Below are 14,708 nucleotides of genomic sequence, written 5' to 3'. Positions count from 1 at the left end.
CTTGAACGAATGGTAAAATTTGCTGCAAATAATTAAATCAGATGAACTTTATAGAGTTAATATTGTTTTCCTTGATTTAACACATTATTTTTAAAAGAAATCCAAATATTCGTCTGGATTTGAAATGGAAAAATGCACTAAGGATAATCCATGTCAACAAAGAAGTTCAGAAATAATAACAGAGACAGATACAGACTAATTTTAATGTAATGTTACTACTTGAATATCTATGACAGTGATAATGTTGATGAAGTAGTTGTTGAAGTGACAAAACACTGACACATGCCTCCTAGCCAAGTGGGGGCAGGGAGACCTCCAAATCCTGCTTTTCCTCCTGGGCACCTGGCCAGCTGACTTCTCATCCTCCTGGCAGGTGTGGAGAAGTGGCTGAGCTGCAGCTTGACTCCCCTATGGAGGGGCAGCCCCTCCCTGAGTACCACCAATCTCCATCCCTGCTGTGCACTGGTCCCGAGAGCCTCCCACTCTCCCTTCTGTTTCAGAGTTTATGGTTCCCTATGGTTGGAACATGAAGTGCAGACAAAATGCTGAAAAATTATGAGAGAGGAAGCAAAGAGAAAATGATTACAATATAAGAGAAGATGCCACAGCTATTAAGTGTTGTCTGCACCCTTATTGACTATCCATCGATCTCAAGGCAATATTTTAAGCAACCATATCTTAACATGGAAGTTTTTTACTTAAATATTTCATAAGGATTTTAAATTGATATCATATAGTCTGAGTCCATGTCTTAAATTACTTACTTTGTGATTGGGTAAACATTAATCTTCATCATTCAGTAATCTATTAGTTTTTTGAAATATGAATTTTAGTTTGTTTTTTTTTAATCGTTACTTACTTCTTCTGACACCTATAGCTCAAATTGTATTTGCGACTTGGTGTTAAGAAGTAGATGTTTTGATATTTAGATTTTAGTTAACCCAAGGTCATGTACATTTTGTGAGATGAGGTAAGAGTTTGTTATCAGAGCTTGACAACAACTTTTTTGTTAACAAAATTTCTCCAACCTGGACAATGGTTGTGCTTTATAAAAGTACCTTTATGTATTGAAAGAGTCAAAACTGATTCTGGACAGGTGCATAAAATATAGGGTGACAACTTGTGGCATTATTTATGGAATGGTCTTGGGCTTTATAAATAATTGTTCTGTTTAATAAAAGGGAAAAAATTCTGTAGCACTTAACTGGGATGCAGAGAGAAAAGTAAGGAGGGACAGAGAGAATGAGTAAGAGAAAGAGACCAGTATTAGGTCAAGACCCAATTACATAGAGGATTTAAGAAGTACGGTGGAGAATTATTTTGTGGTGTAGTAGTTAAGTTTCTCTAAGCATAAAGAGACCTGGCGTATCATAGAAACCTCTATCTTATCTCCTGTCTCCATATCTGCAGTGATTTCTACTTCTTTTTTGAATGGTTCCTTTGAAAGAACTTTTTCATTTCCATGGAGGTGACTTGCAGAAATAGCCATCTGGAAAGCAGAGATGATAGATGTGACCTAGGGACTCTAGACATCTGGTGAAGGCTTATGGGCTTGCAGGGAGACGGCATTGTCAGCTCAAACCAAAGTTATATAGACCATAAGGTGTGGGGAATGGCCAGCTGTCCCTGTAGGATGGATGAAAGATGACTCCAGACTTTGCTGTGAAAGAGAGGAGAAGGCAAGGGGGTCAACGCTCAGAGACGAAGACCCTTTGCTCTTCTCTGCTCTCACCTTTATTTGTGTTTCAGGATAATCATGAATGTTTGTTATTCTGTTTCTCAAGCAAGTGATATGTGGCAAGGGGTCTTACAGAAAATAGAAGAGTCTGATGGCGGGAAGGATACAATGTGCTGATCAGCTTGTTCGAGTTCTGCTAAACACAGCCTAGGGGACAATGCAAACATCTCTTAGACCACACGCAGTTGTTTGGGCTAAGAAAGCATCAGGGAAGGTAAGTCCCTGCGGCATTCCTATGGCAGAGTGGTCACCCAAGCCTCAGCATTCCAAAGGCCTACGCCCGTCTCTGAAACCTTTCATTGCCCCCAGCGGCCTCCCTGTTACATTTTAGCAAGCCAGGAAGTATGGATGATTTCATGCTCTACACTAACCCCAACATTAAGGGACAAGGAAATCTTCATTGGAAGCCTTACAATTCCTAATTGTGTACAAGGGATATGCGAGTCCATGTGTATATGTGTGCATACACTTTGGAACCTTTGAACCAAATACTTTCTACTAATCCTTCAAAGGGGTTTTGTGTGTGGATTGTTTAGGAAAAAATTTGTAGCAAATGTGGAAAGTATAACTAGTGTAAGCTTTTTTGACACTATCCCAATGAGTGAATGAGACATGCAAGACTTTAGGTTGCCCAGTTGCACAAAATATGCCAATATGGATATAAATATCTGAGGCAGAAAATGGGTCCCCTACCCTGCCAAAGAGGCCCAGAGTCGTGAACATGCTGTCCTCCACAGAAAGAGATTTGCTGATGGGATTAAGTGAAAGACCTCCAGAAGGGGAGGCTATCCTGGACTATGTGGGTGGGACCGATGTAATCCCAGGAAAGAGAGGGAGGCAGGAGAGTCCGAGTCAGAAGGAGATGTGGCAGTGCAAGCAGAGGTCAGAGTAATGGAATCACTGCTTGGAAGGGGTTGCCAAGCAAGGGATGAGGGCTGCCTCTAGAAGCCGGAAGAGGAAAAGAAACAGACTCTTCCATGGCCGTCCAGGAAGGAACGCAGCCTGCGGACATCTCGATTGTAGCCCAGGGAGACTCATTTTGAGCTTCTGACCTCCAGAACTGTGGGATAATAAGCTTCTGTTGTTTCAAGCCTCTGACTCAGTGGTGATATGTTACAGTAGCACTAGGAAACTAACACAAATGGCAACGTAATTATGTTTAGAAAACACATATATGTAAATCAAGTTAATAAGTATACAGCACCACAGCTTTCATTCTTGACTTTAGTTCATTTAATAAAATACACAAGATTGGTAAACGTGCAAGTGTGAGTTTAGCCCTGTTGCTCCAATTCTGTTCACCAAACTAGACTCAGACAAAGGCTTTCTGCTGGGAATGTACTTCCCCAGTTGTGAGTATGTAGGCTGTTGTAGACCAATACAGCCATAGAAAGGTTAGACAAATGGGCAAACAGAAAATAAATTATCTATATTATATACTTTTGTATATTTATAAAGAATAAAACTTAAAAATGTTAAAGGCTAATGCTCTCAGGTTACGGCCAATTTTGTCTGTGGAGACCAGGGATATCCACCAAACAGTGTAACTCTTCTGTTTTCAGCCAGCTATTCCGCTTATTTAAAACTAAAGTTAGGAATTAGCTTATTAAACCTAGTGTCACAGTTCCTGTGTTTGGCTTGTTTCTGACTTCCCTGAAAATGTCATAAATCTAATTTATTTCTAGTCATTGCTTTACCCAGTGTGGCGTGCCCCATCTCCCTTATGACATTGTATGTTAGAAGCATTTTGCATGCGCAGACAGAAATAGAGCACAGAATGACAATTGACACTTATTTATTTATTGGCCATAGTGCCTTTGAGACTTGGTGTCATTTTAAGAACAATGAATTTTTTCTTTAATTTACTAATACTTTATTCTGAAACACTAAACAAAAATGTTAAAAGAAGTGATGTTTGCTGTTAAATGTTTTTACACCACAGATGATTAACTCCACACAATGTTAAGGAGGAAAAGAGGACTGGAGAAAATTAATTTTGCATCATATTGGGATAAATATCAACATTTGCTTTGTGCACGTGCAGACGTGAGTGGAATGAAACAATGGAATCCCCTTTCATACATTTTCTTCTGTTTTGCCACATGACCTATTTCCATGTATATCTAAGCATTTTTTGGTTTAGTTTTTATTTTCTCCTGAACATTTCTACGATATAAATATGTGTTATGTACAAGATAAAAAAGGACTCTAAATGGTTAAGAAATTGAAAGATACAATGCAGCAAAAAGTAAAATAAAACTTTTATTCATTGAACAAAACAGATTTGTGGTAAGATGACCTGACTCAACCACATTCCAAAAAATGTTTCTCTCATACCTTTTTCAGCTCTCAGACTTCCTCTTCCTTAGCCAGAAATTACAAAAACCCAGTAACAAGTTGCGTTGCACTTTAAAATGTATTTATTTTGAAAGTATTGTTTACTACATAAATAAGTATACTTTCTTTGGTCAACTATACTTCTTTGTATTAGGGAAAGTTGCATATTTGAGGTTGGAATAGAAAGGGTTAAGATCTTCCCATTGAAATCCATTGAATTTTTAACTTTTATTGCCTCTGCATTTAACAGAGATTAGCTTTTCAGGAGCAAATGAAAACTCTTTTATGAAGACAATTGTAGTTTTAAATTTACATTAATTTGAAAGACTGACAAGGGTTACTTAGGAATCTCTTGAATGCATCCTTCACATCCTTGTTCCTTAGGCTGTAAATGAGGGGATTCAGCATTGGTATCACCAGGGTGTAGAAGACAGAGGCCATTTTATCAGTATCTAATGAGTGGTTGGACCTTGGTTGCAAATACATGAAGAGAAGTGTCCCGTAGAACACAGTGACAGCCATCACGTGAGAGGCACAGGTGGAAAAGGCTTTTCGTCGGCCCTCTGAGGAGCTTATCCTCAAAATGGCAAGGACAATGTTGAAGTAAGATGTTAGAACAATAATCATAGAGAAGAACAAATTGGTCCCTGCAGAGGTGAACACTATTGTTTCTGGAATGTAGGTATCAGAGCAGGACAATGCCAACAAAGGGACAGTATCACAGTAAAAATGATTGATTACATTGGAAGAGCAGTATGACATGGAGAACACACAGGAGGAGACAGTCAGTGCTGTGGTCAGACTGTAGAGGTACGTGAGGGACGCCAGCAGTATGCAGACCTGTGGAGAGACCACCGCCATGTAGAGCAGAGGGTTGCAAATAGCCACGTAGCGGTCATAGGCCATTACACCCAGCATGAAAGTCTCAGCCACAATGAATACTAAGAACCCACCCAGTTGTGCTGCACATCCATAGTAGGATATGGTTTTCTTTGAAACCAAGAAGTTTACGAGCATTTTGGGGGCAATGACAGTAGAGTCGCCGAGATTGATGATAGCCAAGTGCCTGAGGAAGAAGTACATGGGCATTTGAATCTGAGAGTCAACACTGGTGAGGGTGATGATGCCCAGGTTCCCTGCCATGGTCAGCCCATAGATCAGCAGGAAAACAAAGAAGAGTGGAATCCGGAGGTCTGGGCGATCTGAGACTCCCATGAGAATGAACTCAGTCACCTGGGTGAGATTTCCTAAGGCCATTTATTTTGTTGCTTTCATCCTCTAATGGGGAAAATGGAAGGAGAGTAATAGATGGTTAGGTTGATTTTTCTGGCAGATGTAAGACTGTAGACTGTTTTATTTAAATGGGATTATTTTTGTTCATAATTAAAAGTGTCATACTTTATTTGTATTTCTCCCAGTCTTCTAAAAAATTCAGAAATATGATCTTTATAGCTACCATTTTCAGATTGTTAGAACTGCTGTGCCAAGCTATTTATTTTCACTTGTGTTGGATAAAATGTTTATTCATTGAATATATGTTAATCTACTATATTGTATGTATTACTATTTATATGTATATTTTAAACATATTAATTTTAATATTGCATGAATATGTATTTACATATACACACATCTCTGTGTATGTTTCCAATGATAAAAGATAGCGATGTGTAAGAAGTTGTTGAGCCAGGGTGACTTCCAGGGACTTTCAGGTATTTTTTCCTTAGCTGCCACTGGCTTTTTCTTTGGCCTATTCCTTTTCATCAGCCTTGGGAATTTTATATTTCTGCAGGAAATACTTTGTGTATGGTGGGTTTTCCTTATCACTTTCTACTATCACTTCCTGTTTAATTATACCAATACTGCTTCAGCTGCCCACCAACCGACTACACTTCAGTAGTCTTCTTTCTTAGTGTCATTCAGAAACTGATTTTTTTTTTTTTTACTTAATCACATTTCCTTTCTTCTGCCAAATAAACGAGTCCTTTCTATCTCTCCAATGTCTACTTGCTCAGATGCTGGTTTATCATGGTTTTCTGGCAGCCCTTCCTTCCTCTCTCCCTTCCTTCCTTCCCTCCTTCTTCCCTCCTTTCTTTCTTTCTTTCTTTCTTTCTTTCTTTCTTTCTTTCTTTCTTTCTTTCTTTCTTTCTTTCTTTCTTCTTTCCTTTCTGTCTTTCCCAGTTTGTACTTCATCCTTTTACATTGTTTAACGCCTGTTTTGATGTTTTAAAAAATGTTACTTGTAGGTTTGATTTGCTCAGGTTTGATCACTTTGTTCTCCTCGTGCAGAGAAATATATGGAGAAGAGTGCTGACATTATTCAATATATACTGTATTCTGGGCCCAGAACTATGCTAGCCATTTCAAAATAATGATCTCATTATTCTGCAAGAGTGCTCTAGAAGATGGATGTAATTATTTCTTGGACAGTAATTATTGGACAGTTGAGGCTCAATGAGCCTAGGTCATGCAAAGAATCTATATAGGATATTGGTGAATGGTATGATTGCTTTGCTTTATGTGTTTGTTTGCTTGTTTGTTTGGTCACTTGGTTGGCTGGATGTTAAGCCACCAATTACTAGCTGTGTGATTTTTATCAAGTATTTACATTCTTGTGGTATGTGAATGTAATGTGATACTACGCAAACATGGGTTAGCACAGAGTCTGTTAACAATGAATGCAAAATAAGTAGTACCAGCAGTTCTTGTTATTAGCATGTTTTAAATGATTTTCTAATGTGGTTTCCTTTTTGTGTCTCAGTAACTCATTCTACCTCATTGAAGAGTTTTGTAGTTGAAATAGGAATAGTAAGTGAATTATAATTTTGCGTATCTAGGCAACTGGGACATGTGATTTCTAGCTATATATTTAACAAAGAAATCAGGTTGTGTTCTCCTGCAACCTAATTCTTTCTTAAATCTGTGATGTTTGTTTAATCAAAGATATTTTAATACGTACATTGAGTATGTCTAGTCAGGTTATACAACTGTGTTGTGTTAGATATCTCATAGCTCTTTTCACCTACCACCACATCTGAAAAGAAATGCACAGATAAGCTTCTGGTGGAAAACACAGTGGCGACACTCACTGTAAACAAAACATTTCCTGTTTGTTTGCTTCATGTAAAGCAGCTCAGTGCATGTTTTACTCTGAGATATAATACACTCAATAACTGTAACCTTAATTTAGCAAAGCAAAAAACGAAACAAAACAAAACAAAAACAAACAAACAAAAAAGCACACCAACAACTGTAATCTTGGATTCTGTATATGAACTTATGCAATTAGCATTTAAGGAGATATATTTGTATATATAATTACCTGTTATTAATTCCTTTCTCTAAAGACATATTACTAATGTCAAAGCTAGGATTGTTTTTTGTTTTTTGGTAAGTATATATCATTGAAATAAAGTATTTTTCTTTTGTTTCTTCAGAAGGGTTTTTGATTTGTTTCTGATGAAGTTATGTTAGGTTTTTACATATATTTTTTCAAGTTTGTTTTTGAAAAGAAATATTTTGTAAGCCTAACAAAATACTAACATGTCAGGAAAAGAACTTTAAAAATGTTCCCAATTTTGATCATTTATACTACAATTTGGCTGAGAAATCATACTGCAAATGTTTTAAATAGCTACTGAAATGATTTCAAGAGATATTCTATTGGTCTCTTACTGTACAATTTGTCTTAAACTTATTTAAACCTGAGTTGTGTTAGAGACAAACTGCATTTTGACATGAGCTGTCAGTGTGCACCTGCATCGGAAAGCCTGCCAGCTGACATCAGGGAATCTTTCCATCATAGGGTTTGTCACCTTGGGCAATGAGAAAATCAGGGAGGGGAGAAACTTCTTTTTCTTGATGTTTAGCAATTTAGTAGGTCTTCTTGGAGAAGAAATCTGATATTTCAAATCACTTAACAAGTTTCCTGTCTGGTGTAGAGGGCCTCCTAAAGCATCAGTTCTGCCAACTCTATAGCAGAAACGTTCCTCTTTTCCTAAGGTGAAATAAAATTTTCATTATTCTGTAGAAACGCTCACACTCTAAGTTATCAGCAGTGGTGCTGGGCACCGTGGTGTGAGTCATTTCCCTGTCCCTTCCACTTACCCATCAGAGAACAGAGATTTAAGTCCCCAGAAGAGAACGGAAAAGGTATTTCAGTCCTGAGTCTGATTTGAATCCATAAAGCTCCCTAGATACATGGTCTTCACATCCAGGATGAGTACTGAGTAAACCATTGGGGTGAACCTACCTGAACCAGAGATCACCTGAGACCGACTGCAAAGGTTCTGCAGGAGGCACGCTGAACAGATTTACAAGTATCTGAAGTCCCTGAAGACACACACACTGAAATCAGCTTGTTTATGGGTTCAGTCCCTACCCATGAAAACAGGAATTCCCAGATAAAGTTCTGATTCCCCAGGGAAAGAAAGACCAATTATTCAAGTCTCTACACAACAATTGCACCCACAGAGTGAAAATGTGAGGATAGCCTAGGAATGTTCTTAGATGGTCCTACTGAGTAACAATCCTCTGCAATGATTCACCCTCTGTGTGTTTGTTTCTTTTGAATTGTCCCCATAATGGTTGAGAAGTGTAGTTGCTGGCCCTGGGGTGGAGAAAATCCAACAGTTAGAAAGCCCAGGATTCTGGCCCCAGTCTTCCATTTTCCTGGGAATATTAGGAATAGAACTGAATGCAAAACCTCCATTCTGGTCAAGAACAAACCCTGGTGTATTTGGCATAAAAATCACTCAAATTGTGCATGGTTGTAAGAAGACTAAATTTCAATCATTTTGGAGACTTCTATAAGGCACACATCATATGCCTGGTCCCAATGCTGGTTTTTAATTAAAATTATTTGATGGCAAATGCATTTGTCATATAATTTTGTGATCTTTCTTCTTGCATGTATAAGTATTATAATTAAGTATTGATAACATTTTATTTTACTTCTTCTGTTGGATTTTCTAGTCTGTAAGCTTTATATGTAAAAAGGTTTTGTCTAAATAGTTTGTCTTTGTATTAGAACTTCTAAAATAATACCCAGGGAAGAGTAGGTTTTCCAAAGATATTTGGTGACTTGCTGACTGATGCAATGAATGAGGAGTAAGTGAATGAGTGAATATAATATCCATCTTAAAATTCTGAAATAAAATACGAGCTTTGGGGGCACCTGGGTGGCTCAGTCATTAAGCATCTGCCTTTGGCTCATGTCATTTTCCCAGTGTCCTGGGATGGAGCCCCGCATTGGGCTCCCTGCTCAGCGGGGAGCCTGCTTCTCCCTCTCCTGCTCCCTCTGCTTGTGTTCCCTTTCTCGCTGTCTTTCTCTGTCAAATAAATAAACAAAATATTTACATATATATATATATATATATATATATGTGGTTTTGTCTTCAGCTGTGCCATCTATCTTTAATGTGATTCTAACTTTGATAAAGAAACAATGACAACTTGCTTATCATTCTCTAGAATATTCAGTATTTTGAGCCAAGACACACTGTTCTTTTTGCATCTTGGTGTTCTTAATATGTAACACGGGTGTGGCACATTCTAGGCTCTACCATTTTTAAAGTAACAGACAAATTGTGGACCATACAGAGGAAGTAACAAAGATATTTACACATCTTAAGTTACTCATGAGAATGAATTGAAATCCTTGAGGTCCTTTCCAAATTCCAAGTATCCACAGGAAGTTTGTGTTGTTGATTCCTCTGTAATGTCTAGTAGATTGCCCGTCATGTTACCAATTTAGTCTGTACCTTGCTCAGTTAACAGGACTTTATTCCCTCAGCAGTTCTGCTAACTTTCCCATCTATTTCGTGTTCCCACAATGTCATAATTTTTTTAAATGTGTTACCTTTACACTTTCCATTTTTATTGATGCTTTATATTATAATTTGGACTCTCAATTTATTGCATGGGAGGTATTGTTCATTTCTTAAGTTGTGAATATGTTATAAAATAAACTTACTTTGGTTAAACATATAAAATTCTAAGACAGGACAGGACTATCCCAAATCACAAAATTTTACCTTTCAAAGTACTTGTAAGAAACACACACATGTCTACATACATATACATACACACACATATATATGTGCTGGTAATAATATTACAGATACCATATTATTTCCAGCCCCCACCTTAAAAATAGATCTGTCTTATATGATTCATTATTTTAAAGTAATACTTTAATTACATATAAGCTGAAATGTCCTAATCCATTTTCCTCATTCCCATTCCCTCCACCCCTTCCAGAGGCAACAGGTATTAACTATATACAACCTTTTTCAGTTTTTCCAAATCTTTCTATTCATTTTTTACTGTTATAAGAAATCTTAATATGAGATCTACACTCTTGAGCAATATTTAAGTATACAATACAGTAATGATGATTATAGACACAATGTTTTATGACAATAAATCTCTAGAACTTAATCCTCTTGCAGAAGTGAGATTTTTTTTTTAAGTTTTTATTTATTTGAGAGAGAGATCAGGGGAAGCACAAAGGAAGAGGGAGAAGCAGACTCCCCACTGAGCAGGGAGCCTGACAGGATGTGGGACTTGATCTCAGGCAGGACCCCTAGATCATGACCTGAAGTAAAGGCAGATGCTTAACCCACTGAGCCACTCAGGCACCTCATAAGTGAAGATTTATACCTATTGCTTACCAACTATTTCCCTCTTCTCCTAGTCGCTGAAAACCACCATTCTACTCTCTGATTCTACATGTTTGATGATTTTTTTATACATCAAACAGAAGACATCATGCAGTATTCGGCCCTCTGTGACCAGCTTATTTCATCTAGTATAATGTCTTCAAGGTTCATCCATACTGTCTTTTTTAAAAAATAAAATGTATTTATTGCTATATTTTTGCATACATAAATTATACATACTATCACTAATTGTGTGGTTTTAAAATTGTACATGTATATGTAATTTAATTTATATGTATTCTCAATAATAAATTTTGTCTATTATATGCAATAAAATAATCGCCTTTTCAATTTGCTTATAACATCCTGCTGGGAATGGCCAGCAATCCCTGTACTGATGGATGAAAGATTACTCCAGACTTTGCTGTGAAAGAGAGGAGAAAGGCAAGGGAGTCAACTCTCAGAGAGAAAGACACTTTGCTCTTCTTCTTTCCTGCCTTTATTGGGTGCTTCAGGATAATCGCAAATCTTTATTACTCTCTTTCTCAAACAAGTGACGTGTGACAAGGGGTCTTACTGGAACTAGGAGGGTCTGATTATAGGAACTACACAATATGCTAATCAGTGTGTTCTAGGAGTTCTGCTAAACACAGCCTAGGAGACAGTGCATACATTTTTAGATCACGGGATGGCTGTTTGGGCTAAGAAAGCATCAGGGAAGGCAATTCCCTGTGCCATTCCTACCTCAGCGTGGTCATACAGGCCTTGGCATTCCAAAGACCTATGCCCTCCTCCAAAACCTTCCATAGCCCCCAGCATCATCGTTGTAACATTTTAGCAAGCCAGGTATTATGGATGATTTCATGCTCTACATTAACCCCAACAACATCCTTTATTTTAGAAAGTTTTAAATTTGGTGTACTCACATTAGTTTGTATTTATTTGCAAATTACCTAACTGTAAAAAAAAAAAAATTAACTATGGGGATTCTTCTAATTTAAATGCTCTGAAAATATTAACAATGTAATTATGTGTTTTCCTAAATTAAAACATATTTTTTCATAATAAATATTACATAGGAATACAATTGATTTCACATAGAATAGCCAGTTTTTAACTGACTTTTGCCATAAAATGTCTTTTCTTATAAAATTGAATCTCCTTTTATACCCTTTCATCTTTCTATTAGTCCTGGCCTGATCCTATCTCATTATCTGTTTTGCCACATGTAAATCTTCTCTACATTGTGTTATTTATATGCAAGTCATTACTGGTTAACTATACATGAATGTAATTCAACAAAATGCTATAATTCTGCAGCTAATTAAATTATTGTATATTATAACCCAAATGTCTCTTTCTGTAAGTTCACTTAGAAATACGACTGATACATAGAGGTCAGTCTCTAAATATATGTTGACCTCATCTATCTTTACTTTTCCCTCCCAAAGAACACAACAATGCTTAATGTTGATAGCCTATTCATAGAAACCACATAGTATAATCAATTGAGAAGTGTTTAGTCCTGCCTATTTTATATCTTTGTTCCTCAAGGTTGTTAATATCTTTTATCACCTTTGTATTGTGTTTCATGTCAACTATTTATGGATTTGCATGAGTTACTTTTATATTTTGCACATGAGTCCCTTGTCAACTCTTCTCTGATTCTGTAGGTCTGATTAAAGTATCCTCTCCCACTATGAGAGTTTCCTTTTCACACTATTAATTTTGATGAACAGAATTTCCATGTAAAGTTCAATTAATCATTTCAAATCTTAGATAGCTATTGTTTTGTGTGTTCTGTTTAAAATGTTGTACATATTTCTATATCACAAAGATGTCCCACTATGATCTCCATTCAACTGTTGTTGCATTTCACATTTAATCTTTAATCCAAGTAGAATTGAGTCTGTATAGGTCATGGGTATGTGTCCAGATTTTGTTTTTCAAATAATATATAAATTACTTAATAATATTTATTGAAAAGATCATTCTTTCTCTTTTGGAAAATAGTGATGCCTCTATCATATGCTAGGTGAAAATATATGTGTGGATCTGTTTCTGAAGCCACCATTCTATTCCATTGATCAATTAGTCTGATTCTGGAAAATGTTTTCTTTTGTTTTTGAAGTGCAACTGACACACAATGTTACGTTAGTTTCATATGTGCAACATAGTGAATCAACATGTTTATACGTTATGTTATGCTCAGTGCAAGTGTAGCTGCCACCTGCCACCATATAATGTTATTACAATATGATCAGCTGTATTTCCTATGCTGTACCTTTTATTCCCATAACTTATTCATTCCATAACTGGAAGTCTGTATCTTCCACTCCCCCTCACCCATTTTTCCCATCCCTGTATCCCTTCCCCTCCGGCAACCATCAATTTGTTCTCAGTATTTATGGGTCTGTTTCTGCTTTTTGTTAGTTTGCTTGATTGTTTTGTTTCCTATATTCCATATATAAGTGAATTCATATAGTATTTGTAATTCTCTGCCTGATTGGTTTCACTTTCCATGATTCCCTCTATGCCCATCCATGTTGTCACAAATGGCAAGAGTTCATTCTTTTTTTATGGCCAGGTAATATATACATTCATCTATCAAGGGCTACTTGGGCTGCTTCTATATCTCAGCTACTGTAAATAATGTTGCAATGAACATAAGGGTGCATATATATTTCTGAAGTCCTGTTTTGTCTTCTTTGGGTAAATACCCAATAGCGAAATTACTGGATCATATGGTATTCCTATTTCTAATTTTCAGTGGAACCTCCATACTATCTTGACAGTGTCTATGCCAATGTTTTCTTAAATACTATAGCTTTGTAATAGGTCATGAAATCTAGTGGTGTAACTCCTACAAATTTGTTCTCTTTCTCCAAGACTGTCTTTAACTTTTTGGCATTTTGTCTTTCCTAATAAATTTTACAATCAGCTTCCATCTTTCTAAAAGAAGAAAAAACAAAGAAGGAAGGAAGAAAAGAAGGGAGAATTCATTATAAAAAATTAAAATAGTTTTAGAAATAATTTTTTAAAAAATCTAGCTTTATTAAAAGAATTGATATCTGTTTTAGAATATGTATGTATTCTTTCTTCTTCTAAGATATTCTGGATCCTTTGCCAAAGCATTTGTATGGCATATGCCACATTTATGTCTTCCTCAATAATTCAACAATGTTTTTAAAGTTTCTAGCAAGAAAATCATGCAAATCCTTCATTACAATTTCCCTAGGTATTATAGAGTTGTTATTTCCAGCATAAAAGATGGTTCAAAATTATATTTTTACCTGTTTTTTGCAAGCGTATAGGGGAAAAAAACCCTCATCCTTCATATGCTGAACTTACATGCACCAATCTTATAAAATTCACTTATTATTTTAATGTTTCAGCGTGAAGAGTAGTTTTGAATTTTTAATGTACACAATTATACTTTCTGAAAATAATCACACTTCTACTTCTGTTTTCCCAAGTATATGTAGGTATATAACAGAATCTGAGATGCCAACACCATGAGGGGATAAAGTTAAAGTATCATTAAGGCAGATATTGTTGATTATTCATTCATGTGTGTATTCTACCCACAAAGAACAATAAATGCCATCTTATCTATGTCATATGCCAGTGGGATAGGCATGTTTATTTAATATTAAATGAAAGACACAAAACACCTTTTAAATAAAGAATATCTAAGGGGAGATGCATTTTAAACAAAACAAAACTTGTCTTCAATTGTCACCCAAGTACTTGACAATGTGAGAACAGTGGTCTGGATATCAGTCTCTTGAACTGAAACCAAAGTTGATAACAGAAGGATGGTCACTATTGAAATACCTATAAGTTGAAAGCAGGAAAAAATATTTCTATTTTTCTATGACTTTTACACATTATTGCTTTCTAAGCCCTGTGACATAAACTAAACTGTAGTCTATAACCTAATTTATTGTATACACAGTCTATATTGAAAT

The 14,708-nt window shown here is 36.2% G+C and overlaps 1 protein-coding gene across 1 annotated transcript; it reads right to left on the bottom strand.

Moving 5' to 3' along the window:
- Positions 1–4,384: 4,384 nt before the first annotated feature.
- On the bottom strand, positions 4,385–5,332 carry LOC103666072 (olfactory receptor 8J2-like). The gene has a single exon (XM_008694099.2). It carries the CDS (start codon positions 5,330–5,332, stop codon positions 4,385–4,387), a length of 948 nt encoding a protein of 315 aa, XP_008692321.2.
- Between the last annotated feature and the right edge of the window lie 9,376 nt (positions 5,333–14,708).

The sequence above is a fragment of the Ursus maritimus genome, unplaced genomic scaffold, assembly GCF_017311325.1.
Source record: "Ursus maritimus isolate PB19 unplaced genomic scaffold, ASM1731132v1 scaffold_23, whole genome shotgun sequence".
NCBI classification, from domain to species: domain Eukaryota; kingdom Metazoa; phylum Chordata; class Mammalia; order Carnivora; family Ursidae; genus Ursus; species Ursus maritimus.
The sequence above is the reverse complement of the archived record's forward strand: the minus strand, read 5'-3'. Positions and strand labels throughout refer to the sequence as shown.